The following is a 22,810-nucleotide window of genomic DNA, read 5'->3' on the forward strand; positions in this document are numbered from 1 at the left end:
GATGACTGCTAATATCTATAATTAAGTGAGGAATAAATTATAACAATCCGAACTTTCACACTGGGTGCACAGCTGTACGTCACTGGCCCCAGATATTATGGCTTTAGTGTGCACCTTACCTCTACAACTCTATCAAGGAAATCAGCAGCATAAATATTTTAGAAGGTTTTTACTAAGGCTGAGGAGTTCTATACACTTAGAACAAAGAACAATTCCTGTATCCCACCCCCCAAACACCGGAAAACTGAATAATCTGTCTGCAGCAGCTATTACAATCAATAAGAGTCATATATTGCACAACCGAATACACAACAGCCCCCTAGTGGTGGTAAACTTCCACCAGTTTGAGCATGCGGAGCTGGTCACATCATAGAATTGTGGCTGCAGAGCTGAGTAAAATTTATTTTTTCATTTCTCCTCTCAATTGCAGAGATATTCACTTATAAAATTATAGGTTCTAATTCATGTTAAATTCCAAAGGGACATTACTAAAAAATCCTTTGGGGGCGTGTACTTTTTCCCCTGTATAAAGCTGTCCAATCATAAGGAGGAGGCGTCATGCAGGGGGAAAAAAAAAGAACACGCCCCCAGAAGATCAAAAGAACATGCCTTCTCCTGTGAGACGTAGTGATAGACAGCCCTTATCTCTGCACCTACTGTGTAGTATGGAGCCGAGCTGAGTGTCATTACACCTTCTACTTTCATCCCACAGCAGTCAGTGAGGGAGGAAGAGGGAGTAGAGGTTTAGCTGAATGTGATTACAAACACCGCTGCAGCTCTCATCTTACAATACTGTGGGCTCTGCTGTATCCCCCTCTCCCAACCCTGACTGCTGGGAGATGAAAGATGAACGTGTTTGTAATCACACTCTGCTCCGCTGTACTCTATACAGTAGGTGCAAAGATCAGGGTTAGAGCAGGGTTGACCATCATTAAATCTCTCAGGAAAAAGCATGAGCTTCTGACCTTTTGGGAGGCGTGTTCTTTGCCTCCTCTCATGACACCCCCTGTTTGACACCTCCTGCTTATGATTGGTCAACCTCATAGAGGGGAAAAAGTCAAAGTTCTGGTAATGCCCACCTTGAGCTTATCACAACTTAGAATCTAAACTTTACAAGCTAATATCTCTGCAATGGAAATGAGAAGTTAAAAATATGATTTTATTCATTTCTGAACTCACTATTTCACGATGTGGCCAATTTAACATGCTCAAACTGGTGAAGGTCCTCTTTTAGCCATAATCAGTGTGTCCAATGACATCAGTCGCTGCAGAAAAAATTGTAGACAACTTTTGCAAAATACTGTTTCCATAGTAACCACAGAACGTCTATCTTTACTAGCAACATGAGAATGGTTTATATTGGTCACGGTCCATGGGTATATATTTGAGGTTGGCTCCAGAATACAGAGCCGTTTCCTCGGCTGATTATATTCCTTTGACGTTACAGCCAAGAAGGACCATTCATGGATGACAGAGCGGAGGCACTAATGTCGTGTTGTGAATGTATATAGGGTTGAAGCTTCTATTCTTCCTTTTCCATACCTCCTGACAACTGCATCCCCATATGTGAGACTTTTAAAAGATCCACTCATCGATTTATACTTGGGAACACCTACAAAACATCCCAGAAATGCCCAATTTCATGCACATTTGCTCGAATACTGTATACTTTTTTTTTTTTACATACTTTGTAGTTTCCTGCAAAAAATTTAATGTTTTTGTAGCTCTATATACAAATGCAAATGTCAAATCTGTATGTAGATCTTGTGCATCACGGACAAGACCTTCAATACGAGGACCACAGCGGTAATAAATGGTAGCACATCAAATTGGAAGAGTGTTTCAAGTGGGGTACCACAAGGCTCTGTCCTGGCCCCAGTGTTCAACATTTTTATAAATGATCTAGATAAGGGAACGGAAGGTATACTAATCAAATTTTCAGAAGATACAAAGCTAGCAGGGATAGCTAACACTAGAAAAGACAGAGAAAGGATTCTGAAGGTTCTAGAGAAGCTTGAACAATGGGCAAAGACTAATAGAATGGTATTTAACAGGGAGAAATGCAAAATTCTACATTTGCGCAAGAAAAACGAAAATTACATCTACAGAATGGGAGGAATAGAACTAAGCAACAGCATGTGTGAAAAAGACTTGGGTATACTAATAGATCACAGACTGCACATGAGTCAACAGTGTGATGCAGCAGCAAAAAAGTCAAACACAATTCTGGGATGTATTAAGAGAAGCAGAGAGTCTAGATCACGAGAAGTAATTATCCCCCTCTACTTCTCCTTGGTCAGATCTCATCTGGAATACTGTGTCCAGTTCTGGGCACCACATTTTAAAAAAAAGACATAGAAAAACTGAAGCAAGTTCAGAGAAGAGCTACCAGGATGGTGAGCGGTCTGCAAACTATGTCCTGCGAGGAACGGTTAAAGGATCTGGGAATGTTTAGCTTGCAAAAGAGAAGGCTAAGAGGAGACTTAATAGCGGTCTACAAATATCTGAAGGGTTGTCACACTGTAGAGGGATCATCCTTATTCTCATTCCCACATGGAAACATGAGAAGCAATGGGATGAAACTGAAAGAGAGAAGATACAGATTAGATATTAGAAAAAACTTTTTGACAGTGAGGGTCATCAATGAGTGGAACAGGCGGCCACAAGAGGTGGTGAGTTCTCCTTCAATGGAAGTCTTCAAACAGAGGCTGGACAGACATCTATCTGAGATGGTTTAGGGAATCCTGCATTGAGCAGGGGGTTGGACACGACGACCCTGGAGGTCCCTTCCAACTCTAACATTCTATCATTCTATGATTGGCCGATTGCCCCAGTTCCGCAGAGTGAGAGTACTTGTAGGTTAACGCTTATTATTTCTGATTTATTCATGGGGTAACACAGTTCAACCGCTTTTGATAATATACAGAACTACTAATAATTAAGTCCTAATCTGATCAATACTTACTTATTTCCAATTTTCACAACTAGGTTTGGATCATCAATGATTGCTGGATTATCCACAAACTGCTGATACGTCACTACTTGCTCTATAAACTGCTCTGTGGAGACAAAACGTGAAAAATGAAATGCAAGTTACAGACATAGAAATATTGATATTTTTCATGCACAGATTGCATTTTGTCAATACATTTCAGTAACAGCGCCACACTTTTCGATAGGAGGCTCATCTCTCTTTTTTCAATCTTAGTCAGCTCCTTTAAGTTTTTTTGTTAATGTGTTGTATTACTATTGAGGGCATTCCTTTTCTTCTTTCATAAATAGGCACTGTGGTGAAAATAGAAGGAAATATTTCAATCTCATTTTATTTTCTGAGGAAAAAAAAAATATGACCTTGTAAACAAGTAAGTATCTAAGGTTCTGACCTTATTATGACTTGTACTACATTTTATAGTCTGCAATTTTCATCCAGACCCCCTAATATTACATTTTCAGCCTGGTCAAAGTGTCTGATTTTTTTCTAGTGAGAGTGTCTCTCTCAGCAATATAGGCTGGATGTGAGCTCTATATCCAGGGTGCTGCTGTCTTCATTAGCTCATATATCAGCACAGCTTCTATCCTGCACTTTTTTACTCATGGGCATTTTTTTTTTTACAGCCTGTTTTCTCTGCTCATCCTGAGATACCATCTCTCCTCTCTCCTGTGGAAAATCTGTGTATAATCCACTGCCTGATTTATATCTGTAGCATTGAAAGAAGGGCAGGGGAGAGCAGAGACCAGTCAGGGCAAAGGAGTAGGAGTTTTTCCAGAATTGTAATATCTATTTTTGCAGATTGCTCAGCAGGATAAATGCAAGACTTTATAAAAAAAAAAAAAAAAAAAAAAAAAAAAAGGTATTTAGAAAGTTGTTCAACTTTTTTTTTCTATTGTTCATTTGCTTCCTTAATCCTGTCCAGAGGTGTACATAGCATATAATCCAATTTGGATAGTGCCTTGTGTGAATACGGAGAATATTAGAATATGACTTACATTAACAAATATAATAATAGTGACTAGCTAATACCTGCATTGGATAATCGTGTGGTAATGGGCAAGGCTGCAGGGAGTACGATAGTCAGGGCTGGATTATGGCAGGGTCCTGATTCCATGTAATCCCTTAATGCAGCAACATATAGGAGAGGTTGCCCACGTATTGCCCTGACCAAGAAATCCCCTTTAAAGAGGATCTGTCAATAGTCATCGATATTTTATCATTTTTTGTTTTACCTGGTGTAAATGCCACTGTTCTCCTGAATCCAGCGCTGTTTTACGTTTGTTCCTGCGCCTCTCCTTTCCCGAGATATGGCCCTTTCTTCCTGTATGTAATTCTAGGGGGGGGGGGGGGTTTATCCAAGTGGGTGTGATTTTCAAGTCTTCAGTGGGGGGAGCTCTTAAAGAACACACCCTCTTGGCTAATAATAAATAAAAAAACATACATGGAAGAGAGGGCCATATCTCAGCAATGGAGGGGCGCAGGAACGAAAGAAAAATGACGCCGGATTCAGGAGAACAGCGACATTCACACCAGATAAAAAAATAAACCTACATATTATGTTGAGTGACCGGCCCTCCTTAAGCAATAAATAAACAAAATATTCTTATAGTAGTGGACATTTACTGAAAAGCCTTTAAAAAAAAAAAGTGGAATCTCCTTCGCATTCTCTTTAACATGTTGCCGCTAATAAGGGAAAATATTTTTGGCTGAGTTGAGCACAATCAGCTCTATGGCAGGTGTCACCCAGAGCAAAACGTCCATAAATACAGCGTCTCCGTTACAGCATCGAGTCTGGGATATTAAAGCAGACATATCGAATGCAAACAGATGGCACACGAGCCTCTGGCTGCGGAGCTGTTTGTATTATTCCTGCATGTTTTAATGAAATTCGCAGAGTACGGTGGAGGATCCGGGAACAATTTAGCATAAATATTTAAGTCATACACTTATAGGGGAAAAAAAAAGAGGCTTAGATGTTTCTACAGCAACTAGTAGTTAATATTTATAATTATGACTGCTTGTAGAAGAGGCGGAGAGAGAGAGAGAGAGTACTCCGAGTCCCTGGTGACATCACAACACATCGGTGCTGACATCACTTAAAGAGGACACTTGACACAGTTCTGTCGTTTTATGGTATAAATGCTGCCGACCTCCTGGACCTGGTAATGTTTTTTTCTTTTGTTCCTGCACTTTTCCCTCCATGAGACATGACCCCTTCTTCCCTAAATAATTATCTAGTCATTTTAGCCAACCGATCATGGTCCTCAACTATTCTCTGTGGACATCTTGAGGATCACACCCAGTGAGCCAGGGCTAGATTTACATGCAGGGATGAGGAGGCCATATCTCATTTATACCATTAAAAAAACAAAACACCACAAAATGGCATTTATGGGAAGTGACAGGTCTTCTTCAAAGGGGATGTCCGACCATAGGCTACAAGTCTGCAGTCACTCTATGTGACTGCAGACTTGTGAATCCTCACAGCATGCACATTGCACACCATGAGGATTCTCCGTGTGTTGGGAGCTGGTGGTCACTTGACTGCAAGTAGGTGATTTGCATATTTCCGGCCACATTCCAACTAGACATGTCTGGCCTCGCTCAATACACTTGCATTGAGAGAGGCCTCGCACGTCTAGTCGAAATGTGACCGCATATAGGCAAACCCAGCACTGGAGAATCCTCACAGCGTGCAGTGTGTGCACTGTGAAGATACACAAGTCAGCAATCACAGAGTGACCGCAGACATGTTGCCTAAGGATGGATAATCCTTATAAGAGCAGTCCAGTGTGCATCAGGTTCCGCTACCCCCTGACCTCTGACTCTCCTCTTTCGGGAGAGGAGTCGACAGTTGAAGGTTCCCAGCTTTCGCTTGGGTGGAAGTCTGGGCAGAAGCTGGGAGCGCGACGGAGGCTCCCTTTGTTTCAGCTGAGGGAGGCGACTTAGTCCCTGACCCTCACTGTTGCCTTCTGGCTCAGAGGGACAGAAAATGGTTTTGGGGACCCTTCTCCAGTTGGAGATGGTTTTAAGAGACAAGCATCCAAGTGCACTTTTTTTGTGGAACTTTTAGTCATTTTTTTAGCGCACTCGGGTGGAGAGCATGATCTCGGGCAAAAAAAAAAAAAGCAGTCAAGATTGCAGATATTATCTGCTCCACTGACTTTCCAGGGTATAGGTTGAATCCACACACTGTCAGGTGGAAAAGGTGTCCACTGTCTCACTAGATGAAAGCCCTTAAGCTAACTCTTTGACTGACCACCCAGGATAGTTGGTCAGTGGAAAGACATGCCATTCATCGGTACACCTAGATTACAATTGGCTAGGCAACATTCAGGAGGTAACTTTTTGATCGAGCATGCGCATTGCTAGAGATTTACGAGCATGCTCGGACGAGCACCTATTATCTTCAGCGTGCTCGGGCGTTACGTTTTCGTCGCTCCCTGAACATGATTTGCGACTGTTTGACAGCTTTAATACATTTGAGGATTGCCTGTTTTTCCAGCATTCCTCACATGTATTAAAGCGGTCAAACAGTCGCAAATCAAGTTCACGGAGCGACGAAAAAGTAACCCTCGAGCACGCTGAAGATAATAGGTGCTCGCCCGAGCATGCTCATAAATCTCGAGCAACGAGTATGCCCGATCATCACCAGTAACTTTGCCATAGTATTACCATATAGTCATTGGCTTATATAGAAGAATTTGTATCTCCAAGGATAACTGCAATCAAAACACCTTAATATGGATCAATTACTAGATTTTCCAATACAAACTGTATATATTATTAAACAGATTTCTTAGACTTGATGAGGCTGGCGTATTTATATTGAAAATCTCTTCAAATATGGCCATGAAATGCTTTGTTAAAGTTTCCCTGCCTATTATTAAAATAAACATTTTAAGTGTCCAGAACATTTTATTATCATTAGTAAATAGCCATTTTGAATGGATTTTCAAAGTAAGTACACTAGCTTCATCAGATCTAAGATCTATTTCATAATCTATGATGTTATATTGTAAAATATTTCCATGGAATAAAAAACTGTAAAATAATAAAATTATCAATGTACTTAAAGAGAACCTGTCCTCAGGATTTTATACTCCCAACTAAGGGTATGTACAGTATGTAAAGGTGCTTTCATGCTGAGTAACTCCTTGTAGAAATCAGTTTTACTGTTTTAGAGAAATTCACAGTTGAAATTGCATGCTATTGAGTTGCAAGTGCAGTGGGCGGATGCTGCACTTACAGCTTTCCTGCGTCTCTGCCTGTCACTGGCTGACAGGTCATTGAATCACGAGTGACCTAGATAGGAGGCAGCGGGCAGGGAAAAAGGAAAGCGGTAGGAAAGCTGTGAGTGCAGCGCCAGCCCACTGCACTTGTAGCTCATTTGCATACAATTTCAACTGTGGATTTCTCTAAAACAGTAAAACGGATTTCTAGAAGAAAGTTGAGGAGTTACTCAGAATGAAAGCACCTTTACATACTGTACATACCCTTAGTTGGGAGTATAAAATCCTGATGACAGGTTCTCTTTAAAAAAAGTTCTTTAAGTGAGTTTTCAGAATAAGTTTAACATGAGGAAATAACACAATCTCTGGCCATTATATGACTTGTACACTGCAATATTCACCAGATTTTCATTCTGCAGATTCTCTCTATAATTTTTCAGTTGACACTGAGCTAGTGGGTGAAGACTAGCAGCAATGATGTTTTCCTTACACTGCACACACAGACATGAGGAATTCCTGCTCTCCGGTCTCTTTTGTATCACATCTTCAGAGCAGTAACAGTACGGAAGGCATTAGAAAATAACAAATTAAAAAAATAGAAAATAAGTGATCATAGCCATGTAACCTCTACTATTTGTATTCTAGTAATTTTATCTATACAGGAAGATATTTACTGCCGCAGCTGAAAACATAAAAAAAATTCCAAGAAACAAAATTAAATATTCATCGATAAAAATTAAAGCGTACTGTCACTTTCAGTTGATTTTTCAGAATAAGTTGTCAAGTGTGTGTGTATATTTGAGAAATTACACTATTTCTGACTATTTTAACCAGATTTCCCCTTTGCAGGCTTAGTCGCTAATTTTCAGTTGTCTCTGAGCTAGTGGGTGGAGAGTAGCTCCTATGATTTCTCCCATACACAGCACACACAATCGTGAGGGATTCCTGCTCTCCTAATAGATAGACAGATAGAGACGAGATATGCAGAAAGACAGACAGATACAGTCATGGCCGAAAGTGTTGGCACCCTTGAAATTGTTCCAGAAAATGAAGTATTTCTCCCAGAAAATTAATCAGCGCTTTGTTTCCATCCATTTCTAGGTGCTTCTTGAAGTATGCTTGGGGTCATTATCCTGTTGGAGGACCCAGCAGGACAAATGGCAAAACCCAGCTGTCTGACAATTGGAACTACCATGCAACCCAAATTCTGTTGGTAATCTTCAGACTTCATGGTGCTTTGCACACAGTCAAGGCACCTAGTGCCAGAGGCAGCAAAACAACCCCAAAACATCTTTGAATCTCCACCATATTTGACTGTAGGCACTGTGCTCTTTTCTTTGTAGGCCTCATTATGTCTTCGGTAAACAGTAGAATGATGTGCTTTACCAAAAAGCTCTATCTCGGTCTCATCTGTCCACAGCTTTCCCAGAAGGATTTTGGCTTATTCATGTACATTTTTGCAAACTGAAGTCTAGCTTTTTTTTATGTCTCTGTCAGCAGTGGGGTCCACCTGGGTCTCCTGTCATGACATTTATTTCATTCAAATGTCAACGGACAGTTCGCGCTGACACTGATGCACCCTGAGCCTGCAGAACAGATTGAATTTCCTTGGAACTTGATTGTGGCTGCTTATCCACCATCTACACTATCATGGCGTTGCAACCTTTCATCAATTTTTCTCTTCCGTCCACGTCCAGGGAGATTAGCTACAATATCATGGGTTGTAAACTTGTTCATTATGTTGTACATTGTGGAGAAAGGAACATCACAATTTCTGGTGATGGACTTATAACCTTGAGATTATTGATATTGTTCAACAATTTTGGTTCTCAAGTCCTCAGACAGTTCTCTTCTCCTCTTTCTGTTCTCCATGCTTATTGTGGCATACACAGACACACAATGCAAAGACAGAGTCAACTTCTCCCCTTTTTTATCTGTCTTCAGGTGTGATTTTCATATTGAACGAACATCACATGCTTGAAACAAAGTCGTTCACCAACAATTTTGAAAAGATGCAAACAATTTTGTCTGACCTTTTTTAGGGTTTTGTGTGAAATGATGTCCAATTTGCCTTTTTTTTTTTGCTCTGTTCTTTTCTGTTGTTCCAATACACACAATGGAAATAAACATGTGTATAACAAAACGTGTGTAATTGCAATAATTTTATGGGAGAAATACTATTTTCTGGAACAATTTCAAGGGTGCCAACACTTTCGGCCATGATAGATAGATAAGTATAAAATAACCCCTTTGGAATAAACGCATACAATAAAGTTGCCTTTCGGCTACGGGTATTATTGTATAGAATAAATGTTCGGTGTCTTAGATTTGGCAGCTCCCTGTAAATTGCAGATCATCTTGAATTTTTAAATTAATGCTGAGTTTTGTTTCTTCGGTAGAACAGGTTGTTCATTTCTCTGGCATTTTATTTTCTTTGTTCTCTGGAAGCCGCTTTTCCTCGAGGTCAGGATGACAAATCGCATATATACAAGGGACCGTTTTATGTTTGTGCAATCTAAAATAAAATAAAAATGCAGCTGGCTCTCTGCCGGCAAGGAACAGGATTTTATGAGCAACTATTCCAGGGTAGAACAAATAACGGCCGCTAGGGTAAACCTGTCAACAGCGAAAGGGGAACATTGCAAGGCAGAATGAGGGAAATCTTGGGTGATCGATACCCCCATGACCAATTACTGCTAGATTTAATGTATACATATGTACATTTTAGTGACCGGTAAGGCGAATGATAAAACTGACACCTAAATGCTGGTATACACATGAAAATCCCAAAACACAGCGATTAATAAGTGTGTACCTTACACCTGCATTCAGAGCAGTGTGCAAAAACATATCACATAAAAAGCAGTCAACAAGCAGGGTGTTTGCTGTTGACTGATCTTAAAAGGGAATCTGTCAGCAGATTTTTGCTATGTAATCGGAGAGCAGGATGATGTAGGGGGCTGCGATCCTGTCTCCAGCGATGTGTCACTTACTGGACACTGTTTTATTGTTTCAATAAAATCAGTGTTTTATCAGCAGGAGATTATCACTTCAGGACTAGGTATCTCGTGCCTCCTAGTCCAACCCCGCCTCCCTCACTGATTAGCAGCTTTCTGTCAATAAATACACAGAAAGCGGCCAATCAGGGGTGTGGGCGGGGTTATACACAGCTCAGCATTCTGAGTTCTGCTTGATCTGCAGCAGAGAAAACTGTGATTATATCACATCTTCTGCACCCAGTAAACTAAGTGATGCATCGCTGGAATCAGGGTCTCTGCCTCTACATCATACTGCTGACAGATTACATAGTAAAACCTGCTGATAGATTCCCTTTAAAAATCAATACTTTTTTTATGCATTGTGTAAATGCGCAGGGCATGATAAAACAAAAGCCTAATTGTTGGAAAACTTGTAAACTACCAAGTAGCATGATTAAATCTGGCCATACATATTTCATAGCTGTCAGCCGAAAAAAGTCTCCCAAATAATATACCTCCTCGGCCTTGCAGGGTTCTAAATAGGGACAGGAGAATTAACTGATAGCAAACACATCACCCTTCCTGCGAAACAAAATGATTGAGCATGTTGAAATACAATAGCCCGATCCTTCTCTCCCCGACATCTGCCAACAGGGAAGGGTCGGGATGCCCCTATATACATTTAATAGGGTTTTCCCCAAAAAAAAATAAATCGCAATTTACTCCCTATCCATACGATAGGGGAAAATGTGCTGATCTCTAGGGGTCTGACCAATGGGACCTCCAGTGATTGTGAGAACAAGGCACTGCAGGGCCCTATTAATAGGAGATATATGGAACCCCCTTTAAGATCTTAGCCAGCCTTTCCCAACATTTCACCATTACATTTGGAGGCGTTGAGTATTGTACCTTTTGTAAGCTCCTTGTTGTCATTGAGGCCTCCACAGAGCGATATAGCGATGGACGGTAGATCCCGCAAACCATCAGAGATACTTTCTACGCCACTGTCAGCCCCTGAGCTTCCTACAGACTGGGGGGACTGGTTAGCAGAGCGGACCCCGTTCTCTCCTGTGCCCTTCACAGCGGTGGCCGAGTCCCCACTGAAACAGAGCAATTATACAACCAATAAGACTACAGAAGACCATGACACATGTAATGTGGAGCGCCAATACACCAGGACAGGTATGAGGAAGGTTACCCATACATGCAAAGTCCCCGAAAGCTAAGGGGTCCGATGCCCTATAGTAGGTACAAGTAGGATGAAAATATAAAAATATGGCTGCCTCATTTCAAGTGAATGGGGCAAGCTGTAATACCACACATAGCCTATAGGCAACGGTGGCGCACCTTCTGTTAGCAAACCATGTTACTACCCCTTTAAAGTGCACTGCTTGCAAAAAGGGGGCAAGAACAATTCCAAAGAATACTCTGCTCATGGTGTGAGCACATAGAGCTGTCCAACTGTGGGGACTACTTTTTTTTTCCCTTTACTTAAGTACATGGAATTGGGGCTAAAAATCATTTTTGCAAATGGGTTTCATTAAAAATTTTGCACTGCTTGCCTTCTATAGCCTCCGTGTTGCACTGTCTATTGATGGCTGTAGAATGAGTTAACTGAGAATCCATCAGTCAACCCACTACTATAGTGTGACGGGGAGTTTGTAGCCCCTTTTTCTGTCTTTTTTTAGCTTCTCTCTGACCACAGACCACATCAAAGATAAATGTCCAAAGAAACTTAGAGACTGCACAAGCCAAAATGGTGCAACATTTTTAATGAAGCCCAATTGCAAAAATGATTTTTAGCCTTTAATAAATTAATTTAACTAAAAAAACTAAAAAAAAATCCCCGAAAGGCAAACAACGCTTTAAACGCCAATGAAAGTGAACGTAGTATATGAAGCCGCCTCTAAAAATCGGCACTAAACGAGGCCCAGAGGTGGGACCAGCAGCAGACAATTATGGCTTTTCCAATGGGTTTTCCATAAATATTTGATTAGAAAAAACCCAGGAAATCGGCGGGATGTGAATATTATTGTTGGCTACAAGATACAAAGTTACCTCCAATGAGGATAAACCGCCCCGGACATTATATAAAGCAAAATATAATGTAATAAAGATAAAACTACAAACCTTTTAGGAAAATATAAAGCCGCAATCTCCGGATCCATGCAGTTGATATCATCTAAATAAACACCATCAGTCCCGAGATGTCGGCTTCTCTTATCTGCAAACACAAGATGGGAAATAAGAAGATCACTACTCCAGCTGCTGTAATATTATTTTATATATATATATATATATATATATATTACACACACACTTTTTTTTTTTTTTTTTTTTGCATCGTATATTGTCGTTTCATAAGGGACTAAACCCAATTTACAAATTTGCAAGGAATGGTCTTCAGAATCAGCACTGGACCTGGTATACTGCAGCATGTGAGTGAAGCCAATATGGTAGAGCAGAGTTTGCACGGTCACAAGGGAGAAAAAAAAACACAATGAAAAACTGGCACATGCACAGCAACGAAAGCAGTGTTGTCGATGGAAGTAAATGATGTTTGGGTTTGGCTACATGCGCCTCCATCAGTGGCCACGTAGGGGGACAGACCACCACACAGACAGGGAAGACTATACTACATAGTGTGGCTGAGTCAGTGACGTAGCCTGGTCTGCCAGTGCCCGGAGGGAGCAAGTACTGATCCCCATAACTAGGGATGAGTGGACCCATGGAAGTTCGGGTTATGGTACCATATCTGTAACCGAACTTGAACCAGAACCAGAGCCCCATTGAAAACAATCGGACCCAAACTGAATCTGGAAAAAAACTCTCTCTGCAACAGAATTCCCCCAGAACTTTGCAACGAACTTCTGGGAGAAGTCCGTGTTCTGACGTTAACTGTTCGGTACGAACCCTGAACGTTTAAAGTTCAAGGTTCGCTCATCTCTACCCATAACCCATTAATATTGCTCCTTGAGTGCCCCCTAAAAGACAAAGAATGCACAATTTAGAATATATTAATGTCACGTTAAAATAGTAACAATGCCCCCCTTAGTGCCCCCTCTAAAAGTGATAATGCCACCTTGTGCCTTTGGCTCTCTGCTCCACAACCAGATCCAGCTGTATCACAGCCATATTGACGCCAATACAGTTCTATGACACCCGACCAGAAGTCTGGGATATGAGCACTGCTCTGAATCTCCGACACCAGCAATGTCGCTGCTACTGTCATTTTTTTCTCCCCCTTTTAAAATGTTGCACCCACAGCAACCGGCCCTACAAGCCGCCACTATACTGAGCCACCGCGCTGTGCTACTCCGAGCCCAATTTGGAAATAAAGACTCCACGTAGTTTACGTTGCTGCCATGTAAACCAAGCTTGGCTGACCATAGTCCGCATCATAAAACCATTGAAGAGGGCAGTTCCCTTTAAGAAAAAAAAAATTGTGTAAAGCTCCTTTAGTAGTAAAAAAGCCAAACTTACTTTTCTCACCCTTCCCCGGTCCATTACTGAGTCTCCACCGCTTCCCCCATCTCTGTTATTGTCTGCAGTGCTGACGACACGTTGCAGCCAATAACTGAGCTCAGTCGCTCTGTCGACACAAGCCCCACAGATTGGCTGCAGCGCTATTGATGTCATGTCAGCACTGCAGACAATGACACAGGAGCAGTGGAGCTCAGTGATGAACCCAGGGAGAGAAAGTTAAAGGGATATTCCCATCTCTAAGATCCTATCCCAATATGTAGTAGGTGTAATAATAATATTAGCAAATAACTCCAATTAGAAATGTAGTATAGTTCTTCTGATTAGCTATGTCTCCTTCCTCATGTGCAGAGCATTGCAGGACCTTAGGTATCCATGGTTACGACCACGAGCAACTAGCTGTCTGTCTCTATATCAGTGGTCGTAACCATGGATACCTAAGGTCCTGCAATGCCTGCACATGAGGAAGGAGACATAGCAAATCAGAAGAACTAAACTACATTTCTAATTGGAGGTATTTGCTATTATTATTATTGCATATTGTGATAGGGTATTGGAGATGGGAATACCCCTTTAAAAATAATTTGGATTTTTACTGCTAATGTAGGTTATAGAAAAACTTTTCTGGAAGGTGACAATATGCCATGTCTCCACTTATTTCCCGCACCGGTATTAGAGGACAGCTTGTACTAATATTTACCGCAGGACGACAGGAGATTTCAACTATCCCTAAACTTTGCATAACGCTCGCCGTCTATCACAGCAGTGCAGCTGGAACCCCCCAGAGAGCCGCGGACTGGAGTGTGTAGATAGGACTAGAAGCAACCAGCGCACAGCGACAGAGAATAATCCGGGAACACGACGGGCGCAGCTGAAACGACTTGGACGTGATCAACGCAAACAGCAGTGAGGTTTAGTAATATCAGCCAGGAGAGACTCCAGCAGCCGGCATTAGCCATGCATGAATACTTCCCATCACTTGGCACATCCGAAGTGTTTACTTGTTCTATCATTTGCATTGCTGTCTCTAGAATACAATTAGATTGTTCCAGGAGCTGACATTTGCATAACGCTTTGGTTTTCAGTGATTGCATATTTCCTGAACCCAGACATTCAGCAATCAACAGAACGGATCTCTACAGATATACAAAAGGGTTCCTTCAAGAGTAGGACCCCGAGGGGGCTCTTCTGTCAAGTCCACGACGGCAGAGCTATGATCCAACTACACGGTATAATCTCACCGGGCGGCTGACGTTTATAGATAACATGATTTGCAAATTTATAACATTATCTAAAGCTGATGTTGTCCCACTCTGAAAATAAAATCATCTTAACGTGCTGGAGAATAAATAATCTGTAACAGCAGAGCAAAGAGCGGGGGGCGGCCCTCAGCGGTCGCTCAGAGCAAAGCGCGGGGGGCGGCTCTCGGCGGTCGCTCAGAGCAAAGCGCGGGGGGCGGCCCTCGGCGGTCGCTCAGAGCAAAGCGCGGGGGGCGGCCCTCGGCGGTCGCTCAGAGCAAAGCGCGGGGGGCGGCCCTCGGCGGTCGCTCAGAGCAAAGCGCGGGGGGCGGCCCTCGGCGGTCGCTCAGAGCAAAGCGCGGGGGGCGGCCCTCGGCGGTCGCTCAGAGCAAAGCGCGGGGGGCGGCCCTCGGCGGTCGCTCAGAGCAAAGCGCGGGGGGGGCAGCCCTCGGCGGTCGCTCAGAGCAAAGCGTGGCGGTGGATCTCGGTCACTCAGAGCAAAATAGAGGCGAGTTTTGGCCTCTCGGCTCCTCTGAACCTGTCTTGTCAAGTTATATGGGACGTTGATCCAGCGAACTAGTCTGATTGCCATATGTGGAGTCGGGGAGGACTTTTTCCACTTAGATGGTGCAATTAGCATCTGCCTCATGGGGGTTTTCTCTTCTTTTCGACCAGCATGATAAGTTATAGGTTAAACATGATAAACTTGTGTCTTCTTTCAAACTAAAAACTATGACACATGTAGGCATAACAGACATGGTTCCAGTTCAAGAAGCCAATGAACAAAATCAGAAGCAATACATGCTGGAAACTTCCAGTACGTATAGTGCTGGCCGAATGCTGAATACATCAAACTACCACTGAAAATAAGTGAATGTCAAGTTACAAAGCATTACAATCAGGACAATTCCTGATTCGTATTACCAAATGCAGGTTTAACTTGTTGTTGGTGATGAGGGTAGTCAGGTTTTTACAGGTTTTAGTGTAGTCTCAAATCCACCTCTGCCCTAATTTGTGTCAGTGCCTGCTGTGTTGTGTACCCTTGCTTTACACTGCAGCTCCGCAATCAGCAGGGTACATGCACAAACAGCTGAATTCCAGGCTTATTTTGGTGTTATGGGACATTTCACTTTGACAGTACAATTTGTAATCTTAGGAATTACATAGGACTGCAAGCAAATCAAAAGCCCCAAATGATTCTTTAATAAATTCAGCACTACTGTACCCAGGAGCGCCCGGAGGAACTATAAGCCATCCATAAAATAAAATGTATTGTGACCAGAGTGGACGTACCTTTCTTCTTGGAAGGAGAGTCGGTCTTGCTGGCTGGTGGAGTAATAGGTGATGATGTAGGGATCACATCTTCACATGTGGGGAGCGCAGGGGCTGCAGCTCCCAAAGACTCAATATCAGGTTCGCTCATTTTTGGAGTGTCACATTCAGGACCAACTTCTTCTGCAATCAGTGGTGTTGGCTGCTCCCCTATGACCTCTGACGGAGGGACCTTCTCTTCCTCAGTTGTGTTCTGGATGATTCGGAAATGTGTGCTCTCTGAAGGGCTTATGGTCACCACACTTTGTTCTTTCACTTTATGTGGAGACTGGGGGAAAAATAACATCACACTATCATTAAAAAGGAGAAAGTATGCAAGTTATATGTATATAGACAGACAGACAGATGCACTACATGGACAGAAGTATATGGACACCTCTTAATCATTGAATTTATGTTTTTCATTAAGTCTCATTATTCCCGTTGTATAAAATCCAGCCCCTCACCCCATAGTGTATAACATCCGGCCCCTCGCCTTCCGCGCCGTATAACATCCGGCCCCTCACCTCCCCTGGTGTATAACATCCGGCCCCTCGCCTCCCCCCGGTTTATAACATCCGCCCCTCACCTCCCCTGGTGTATAACATCCGGCCCCTCACCTCCCCTGGTGTATAACATCCGGCCCCTCGCCTCCCCCCGGTTTATAACATCCGCCCCTCATCCCCTGGTGTATAACATCCGGCCCCTCACCACCCCACGGTGTATAACATCCGGCCCCTCACCACCCCGTGGTGTATAACATACAGCCCCTCACCACCCCACGGTGTATAACATACGGCCCCTCACCACCCCACGGTGTAAAACATCCGCCCCTGGTGTATAACATTCGACCTCTCACCACTCCAGGGTGTATAACATCCAGCCCCTTACCCCCTAGTGTATAACATCCACCCCTCACCCACTGGTGTATAACATCTGCCTTTTGCCCCCTGGTATATAACATTCGACCTCTCACCACTCCAGGGTGTATAACATCCAGTCCCTCACCACCCCCTGGTGTAAAACATCCGGCCCCTCACCACCCCCTGGTGTAAAACATCCGGCCCCTCACCACCCCCTGGTGTATAACATTTGGCCCCTCACGACCACGGTATATAACCTCCGGCCCGTCGCCCCCCACTGTGTATCACATCCAGCCCCTCAACCCCCAGTGTATAACCTTCGGCCCTCCCACCCTTGGTGTATAACACCCGGCCCCCCGCCATGCCGTCTGCCTTTACCAACATGTGACACAATGTCTGGTGGTGCAGAGCTCACTGATACCAGCACGGTCCTGTAGTAGGAGCCACCGGTGTAACAAGTCCGTTCATGACATTTCTTCCCCCATCACCTGTGAGTGATATTATTGAGAAGTGGAAAGAACCGCAGCAACTCAGCCACAAAGTGGAGACCCCGTAACGTTACAAAGCGGGGAACCAAGTGCTGAGGGCAGGAAAGTCACCAATGCTCTGCTGATTTCATAACTGCAGAGTCCAGACCTCCTCTGATATCAGCACAAACCCTGCGCCCCCACCAGGAGCTTCATGGCCGAGCAGCTGCATGCAGCCTTACATCATCAAGCACAATGCTGAACGTTGGATGGAGTGGAGTAAAACAGCCACCACTGGACTCTGGAGGAACCGTGTTCTGTGCAGTGACGGATCACACTACTCTATCTGACGTCTGATGGATGTATCTGGGTTTGGTGAATGCCTGACGCCAGGTGTGAAATTTGGTGCAGAAGGGATGTTTTTTTTAGAGGTCAGCCTCAGCCCTTTAGTTTCAGTGATGGGAAATCTTAAAGGGAATCTGACAGCTGATGCATGCTGACTGTGGAGCAGGCAGCATGTATTTGACATTGGCTGCTTCTCCTCACTCGCTGCCAATGATTGACATCTCTATATCTTTCACTTAAGAGGAGTAGGCGGGAAGAAGCCACTGGGGACATGGCTTTTCGTCTAGCCTTCCACATAGTCTTGTTCCTCGGTGGCTTTTAAAGTATATTTTTCCATGAAACACTTTGTGCAGTCAGGGACTGGTACTATACATACTGCCTGTGGTTTGGGCGGCATGTGTCAGCTGTCAGGTTCCCTTTAATGCTTCACCATAAAGACATTTTGGACACTTCTATCTTGGAACAATTTGGGGAAGGCCCTTTTCAGCTCCCCAACGCACAAAGCAAGGTCCATAAAGACATGGATTATGGAGTTTGTACGGCCAGTCAAGTTCTTCCATACCAGAGCCCCAGCCTTAACCCCATACAACACCTCTGAGATGAATTAGAAAGGAGATTATGAGCCTCAAAATCAAGACTCTGACCTCACAAATGTTCTTCTGGATGATTGGGCAACAATTCCCACAGACACCTCCAAAATCTGGTAGAAAGCCTTCCAAGAAGTGGAACATTCAAGACAAAACGTATTCCCAAGGGGACGAAACAAGACACACAGGAATTTCTCTTTGGAGATCTTTGAATCCATGTGTCCTCCCTCCGCTCCTCCAGACTCTGCATTAGAAATAACTCAGTGGATCGGTTTGGCCCAGAAATTTTACAGGATCTGATTGTCCATATATTCCTTTGGTTCGGCACCGATGGCAAAGTTTCTGCACCTAAAACCCTGTCACCTATTTAGAAAATGGGGCTGTATGTACAAGACACCTCCAACCGAAAGACTCACTGCACTTGAGAAACCAATTTTTAATTTGGAGGAGACTGATGGACAAGTCTGGACACCTGCTCCTCCACTAGTGGCCATCGTGTGGACAGAAGAGCGGAGCAGGAGATGAACCTCTAGTAATTGTGGCACTTATTATACACTAGTTGTGTAATTTAGTCACTGAATTAAGGGGGATTTGACACAAGATTATACTTTGTCTGAACTTATGTTTTCACAGGGGAATTAACCTCATCGAATATCCTGTATTTGGCTTTACAGTATGGATCCCCTTCTTCACCTCTATATGCTGACGCCTCAGAAGAGTCCTTTGGAATATGTGAACGGAGCTTGTATTTTCCTTGGGTTTTTCATCCACGCTACGGATGGAATCTCAGTCGTGCCCTGGTGTCTGGTGCCCCCTGGCTGTGCGTATATGAAATAGCGTATATGAGTATCCTTCTATAGACGTGACCGCTTTACCTTAGTAGCCTGAGGTAACTCTCCCCAAGCCCAGTGCATCGGGAGCTCACTGGGGGCCATTCCTCTCTCCAGAGATTTGCTGACTAATTCAGAGTCACTTTTGGGAGTTGCAGAACGGGAACTTGGCGGACTGAAAAAAAAAAAACAGTGGAAAAGTGAAATAATACAAATATTGCAGCAATTTAAGGAGTCCAGAACAATTAAACAAGTGCACAGAATTGGCATAACAGTCATCATGTAGATTTCACTACTACTATTGCACTGATAAGCAAAGATCAGGACAGGTCATCTACTGTACACCACATCACCTCCTATTCTCTGTACAGAGCTGTGGAACATTATGGCGCTATATACACGAGTAAAATCAATATTCTCTTCAATACGAAAAGAGCCGCACGACCCCGTAGCTGCCCCTATAGTGTACGGAACTGCTGAGTAAGTATCATCTCCACCAGCAGACGGATGTAAATGGTGAATGGAACAGGACAGCGCAGGGCACCACCTACGTCCGGTCCCTGGTGGAGGTGATAAAGTGGTGGTATAGGGGGTAGGACCCACACCAGAGGCGGACATAGCATTGGTGCAGTCGCCCAGGAGGTAAGGAGCTCATGTCCACCACCAATGCAGATGACGTTGTGCATTACAATGAGCTATTGGACTGTAAAGGGCCAATATACTGTTACTGTACAGGGGCCTCTACTATCTGTGTCCGCCAGTGATCGCACCGATCTGGTCATGTGATCATTATCAAACAAGTAAACAACCCCTTTAATGAAATTTTGTATTCCGCAATCTTAGATAGATAGATCAAAGCCCCCCAAGAAAGCACCACGCTCTGTACATAGTCCAAAGAAAATGGAGGCAGCATACCATTTCAAAAAGTAAAAAATAAAACTTTTTAATGGGCCATATTAGCAACGATTCGGCTCTAGGTGTGAGCCTTTCTCAAGCATCAACAAAGTGAACATAGTGAACCTTATATAGCAAATAGATCCTGATTAAGTGAAAACAGTAATCCTATAAATAAGAGCGTATCACAATATAAGCATATAATATACATAAAGTGCATGATGAATCAAGTACAGTCCAGTGCAATAGAGTGCATATAAGTGCTAGAGACATCACAGAAACATATAGAATATGTATAAATATTTAATTAATTCATAGAATATCAGCTGTATGCGACTGATCTTAAAGCGCACCTGTCAGCAGGATTGTGCTCAGTAAACCACATACACTGTCATGTGGGCAACATTACACTGATTGATACCTTGGTTCATGAAATCCATCCTGTGGTTCTTATGTAATCTTTACTTTCAGTTTGGAGATAATGATATGCTCGTGCTTCAGGGTGGCCTGTGGGAGGCGCTCTATCTGGTGCTCTGCTTACATATTCATCCGTATGCTCTTATGACAGCTCACTGTGCCTTCACTGACCTGCCTGCTATTTTACATAGAGCATCTGGTAGTGTGGAGCTAGGTAAAATAGGAGGCAGGTCAGTGAAGGCACAGTGAGCTGTCACAAGAGAATACAGGTGAATATGTAAGAAGCGCACCAGATAGAGCGCCCCCACAGGCCGCCCCAAAGCACGAGCAGATCATTATCTCCAAACTGAAAGTAAAGATTACACAACAACCACAGGATGGATTTCATCAACCAAGGCATCAGTTTAATCAGTATAACAGCACCCACCTGACAGTGTATGTGGTTTACTGAGCACAATCCTGAATCAATGAATAAAAAGTAGAAGAACATGTTCTTTATTGTTTTTTCTGATTGATTATAGAATGGATTGAATGTGTTTTATGGCAATATATTCATATTAAGCCCCATGCCATAAAACACATTCAATCCATTCTATAATCAAATCAGAAAAAACAATAATGAACATGTTCTTCTACTTTTTATTCATTATTTGTTATTTTAAAAGAGCATCTGTTTAAATCCTTCGATCCTGCACCTGAGATGGTGGTTGAACAGCACGAAGTCGTCTGCGTATATTGGCGCATGTGCAGTTGATGTTAAGTTTCTCCTTCACTAAGATGGCGCTTGAAACCCTCATGAGATTTCTGCGCTTGCGCGCAGGGTTAGCGCCCACTCCCTTGTTTTTTTGACATGTGCACGTTGCACAGCAGGTTGTCGATATCGACCCTTCTTTATAAACTATATGGGACGAGTCATCTTAAGATCAATCGCATACAGCTGATATTCTATGAATTAATTAAATATTTAGACATATTCTATATGTTTCTGTGATGTCGCTAGCACTAATATGCACTCTATTGCACTGGACTGTACTTGATTCATCATGCACTTTATGTATATCATATGCTTGTATTGTGATGCGCTCTTATTTATAGGATTACTGTTTTCACTTAATCAGGATCTATTTGCTATATAAGCTTCACTATGTTCACTTTCTTGATGCTTGAGAAAGGTTCACACCTAGAGCCGAAATGTTGCTAATATGGGCCATTAAAAAGTATTTTTTTCACTTTTTGAAATGGCGTGCTGCCTCCATTTTCTTTAGACTATATACAGAGCTTGGTGCTTGCTTAGGGGGCTTTGCACCCAAAAAGATATTGCTGGTGCTGTTGCTATTTTTTTTTGTATATAGATAGATATGGGATAGATATGGGAAAGATAGAACATAATCTAATGAGAGGCTCCACAACCTCTTTCTCTGAAGGCAATTACAGTGTGCAGTGTTGTTTTCCTCCAGAGCTGCGGTTCCATTACTTCTGGCCTCGGTGCCTGGGATGGGACGCGGCCATTGATAGATCTGTAGGGTATGTGATATTAATCTCTATAGTAGTGCAGAGTAAATCTCCCTGTAAGCCATTCACAGAGGCTTTGATAGATGTAGTGACCCTCAGTAATTCAATCCCAGGCTGATTTATCTTGGAGAATGTGCTCGGAATTCTCGATGAATCATGGGGATGGCGTCCGCCGCCGTTATTTTTCCAGGAAGAAGACAGAATCTCATTCATTAATGGGTTTTCGATGAGTTCCTGCGCGCAGTACATGTTCTCATCTTGTACATTACATCGAGACGGAGAAACAGATCTGCTCAAGTAAAAAGACAATGTGTCTCTTCATCCATGTCATAGGATGGAGCTGCCGAGATCAGTCAGCCCGGCCGTATGACGCATCGATAATGTGGGTGTACATTGGTATTTATGGGCTGGAAACGTGGCGTTAAGAACATCACAATATCTTCAAGTGTTGCATAGCTGTTAAACTCCACATCTGACATGTCCATTTTAGTGATGTTCCTCCATTACTCCTCCTGGAAATGTATGAATAAATTCCCCTTCTCAATAAGAGGGGGGGCAGTCTACTTCTTTTAGTAATGATTGGACACGACCAGAGTGCGTGAGGACAAGGAAAAACGACAAAGGGAATGGTAACGCCTAGTTCTGGATTTATGCATACTCC

At 43.0% G+C, this 22,810-nt stretch overlaps 1 protein-coding gene across 5 annotated transcripts in view; it reads right to left on the reverse strand.

Moving 5' to 3' along the window:
- The window catches only part of LPIN1 (lipin 1), a 119,851-nt gene that overhangs the window by 47,051 nt on the left and 49,990 nt on the right, over positions 1–22,810 (reverse strand). For all 5 annotated transcript variants that reach the window (XM_073674146.1, XM_073674145.1, XM_073674143.1 and 2 more), the window contains 5 exons: positions 19,372–19,501; positions 16,217–16,523; positions 12,333–12,426; positions 11,112–11,302; positions 2,966–3,059 (listed from right to left, as the gene is read on the reverse strand). In XM_073674146.1, the coding sequence (XP_073530247.1) occupies positions 2,966–3,059; positions 11,112–11,302; positions 12,333–12,426; positions 16,217–16,523; positions 19,372–19,501 (816 nt within the window). The remainder of the gene's footprint in view (positions 1–2,965; positions 3,060–11,111; positions 11,303–12,332; positions 12,427–16,216; positions 16,524–19,371; positions 19,502–22,810) is intronic.

The sequence above is a fragment of the Phyllobates terribilis genome, unplaced genomic scaffold (assembly GCF_046119375.1).
Source record: "Phyllobates terribilis strain yellow unplaced genomic scaffold, ASM4611937v1 Scaffold_3__8_contigs__length_932513732, whole genome shotgun sequence".
Lineage (NCBI taxonomy): Eukaryota > Metazoa > Chordata > Amphibia > Anura > Dendrobatidae > Phyllobates > Phyllobates terribilis.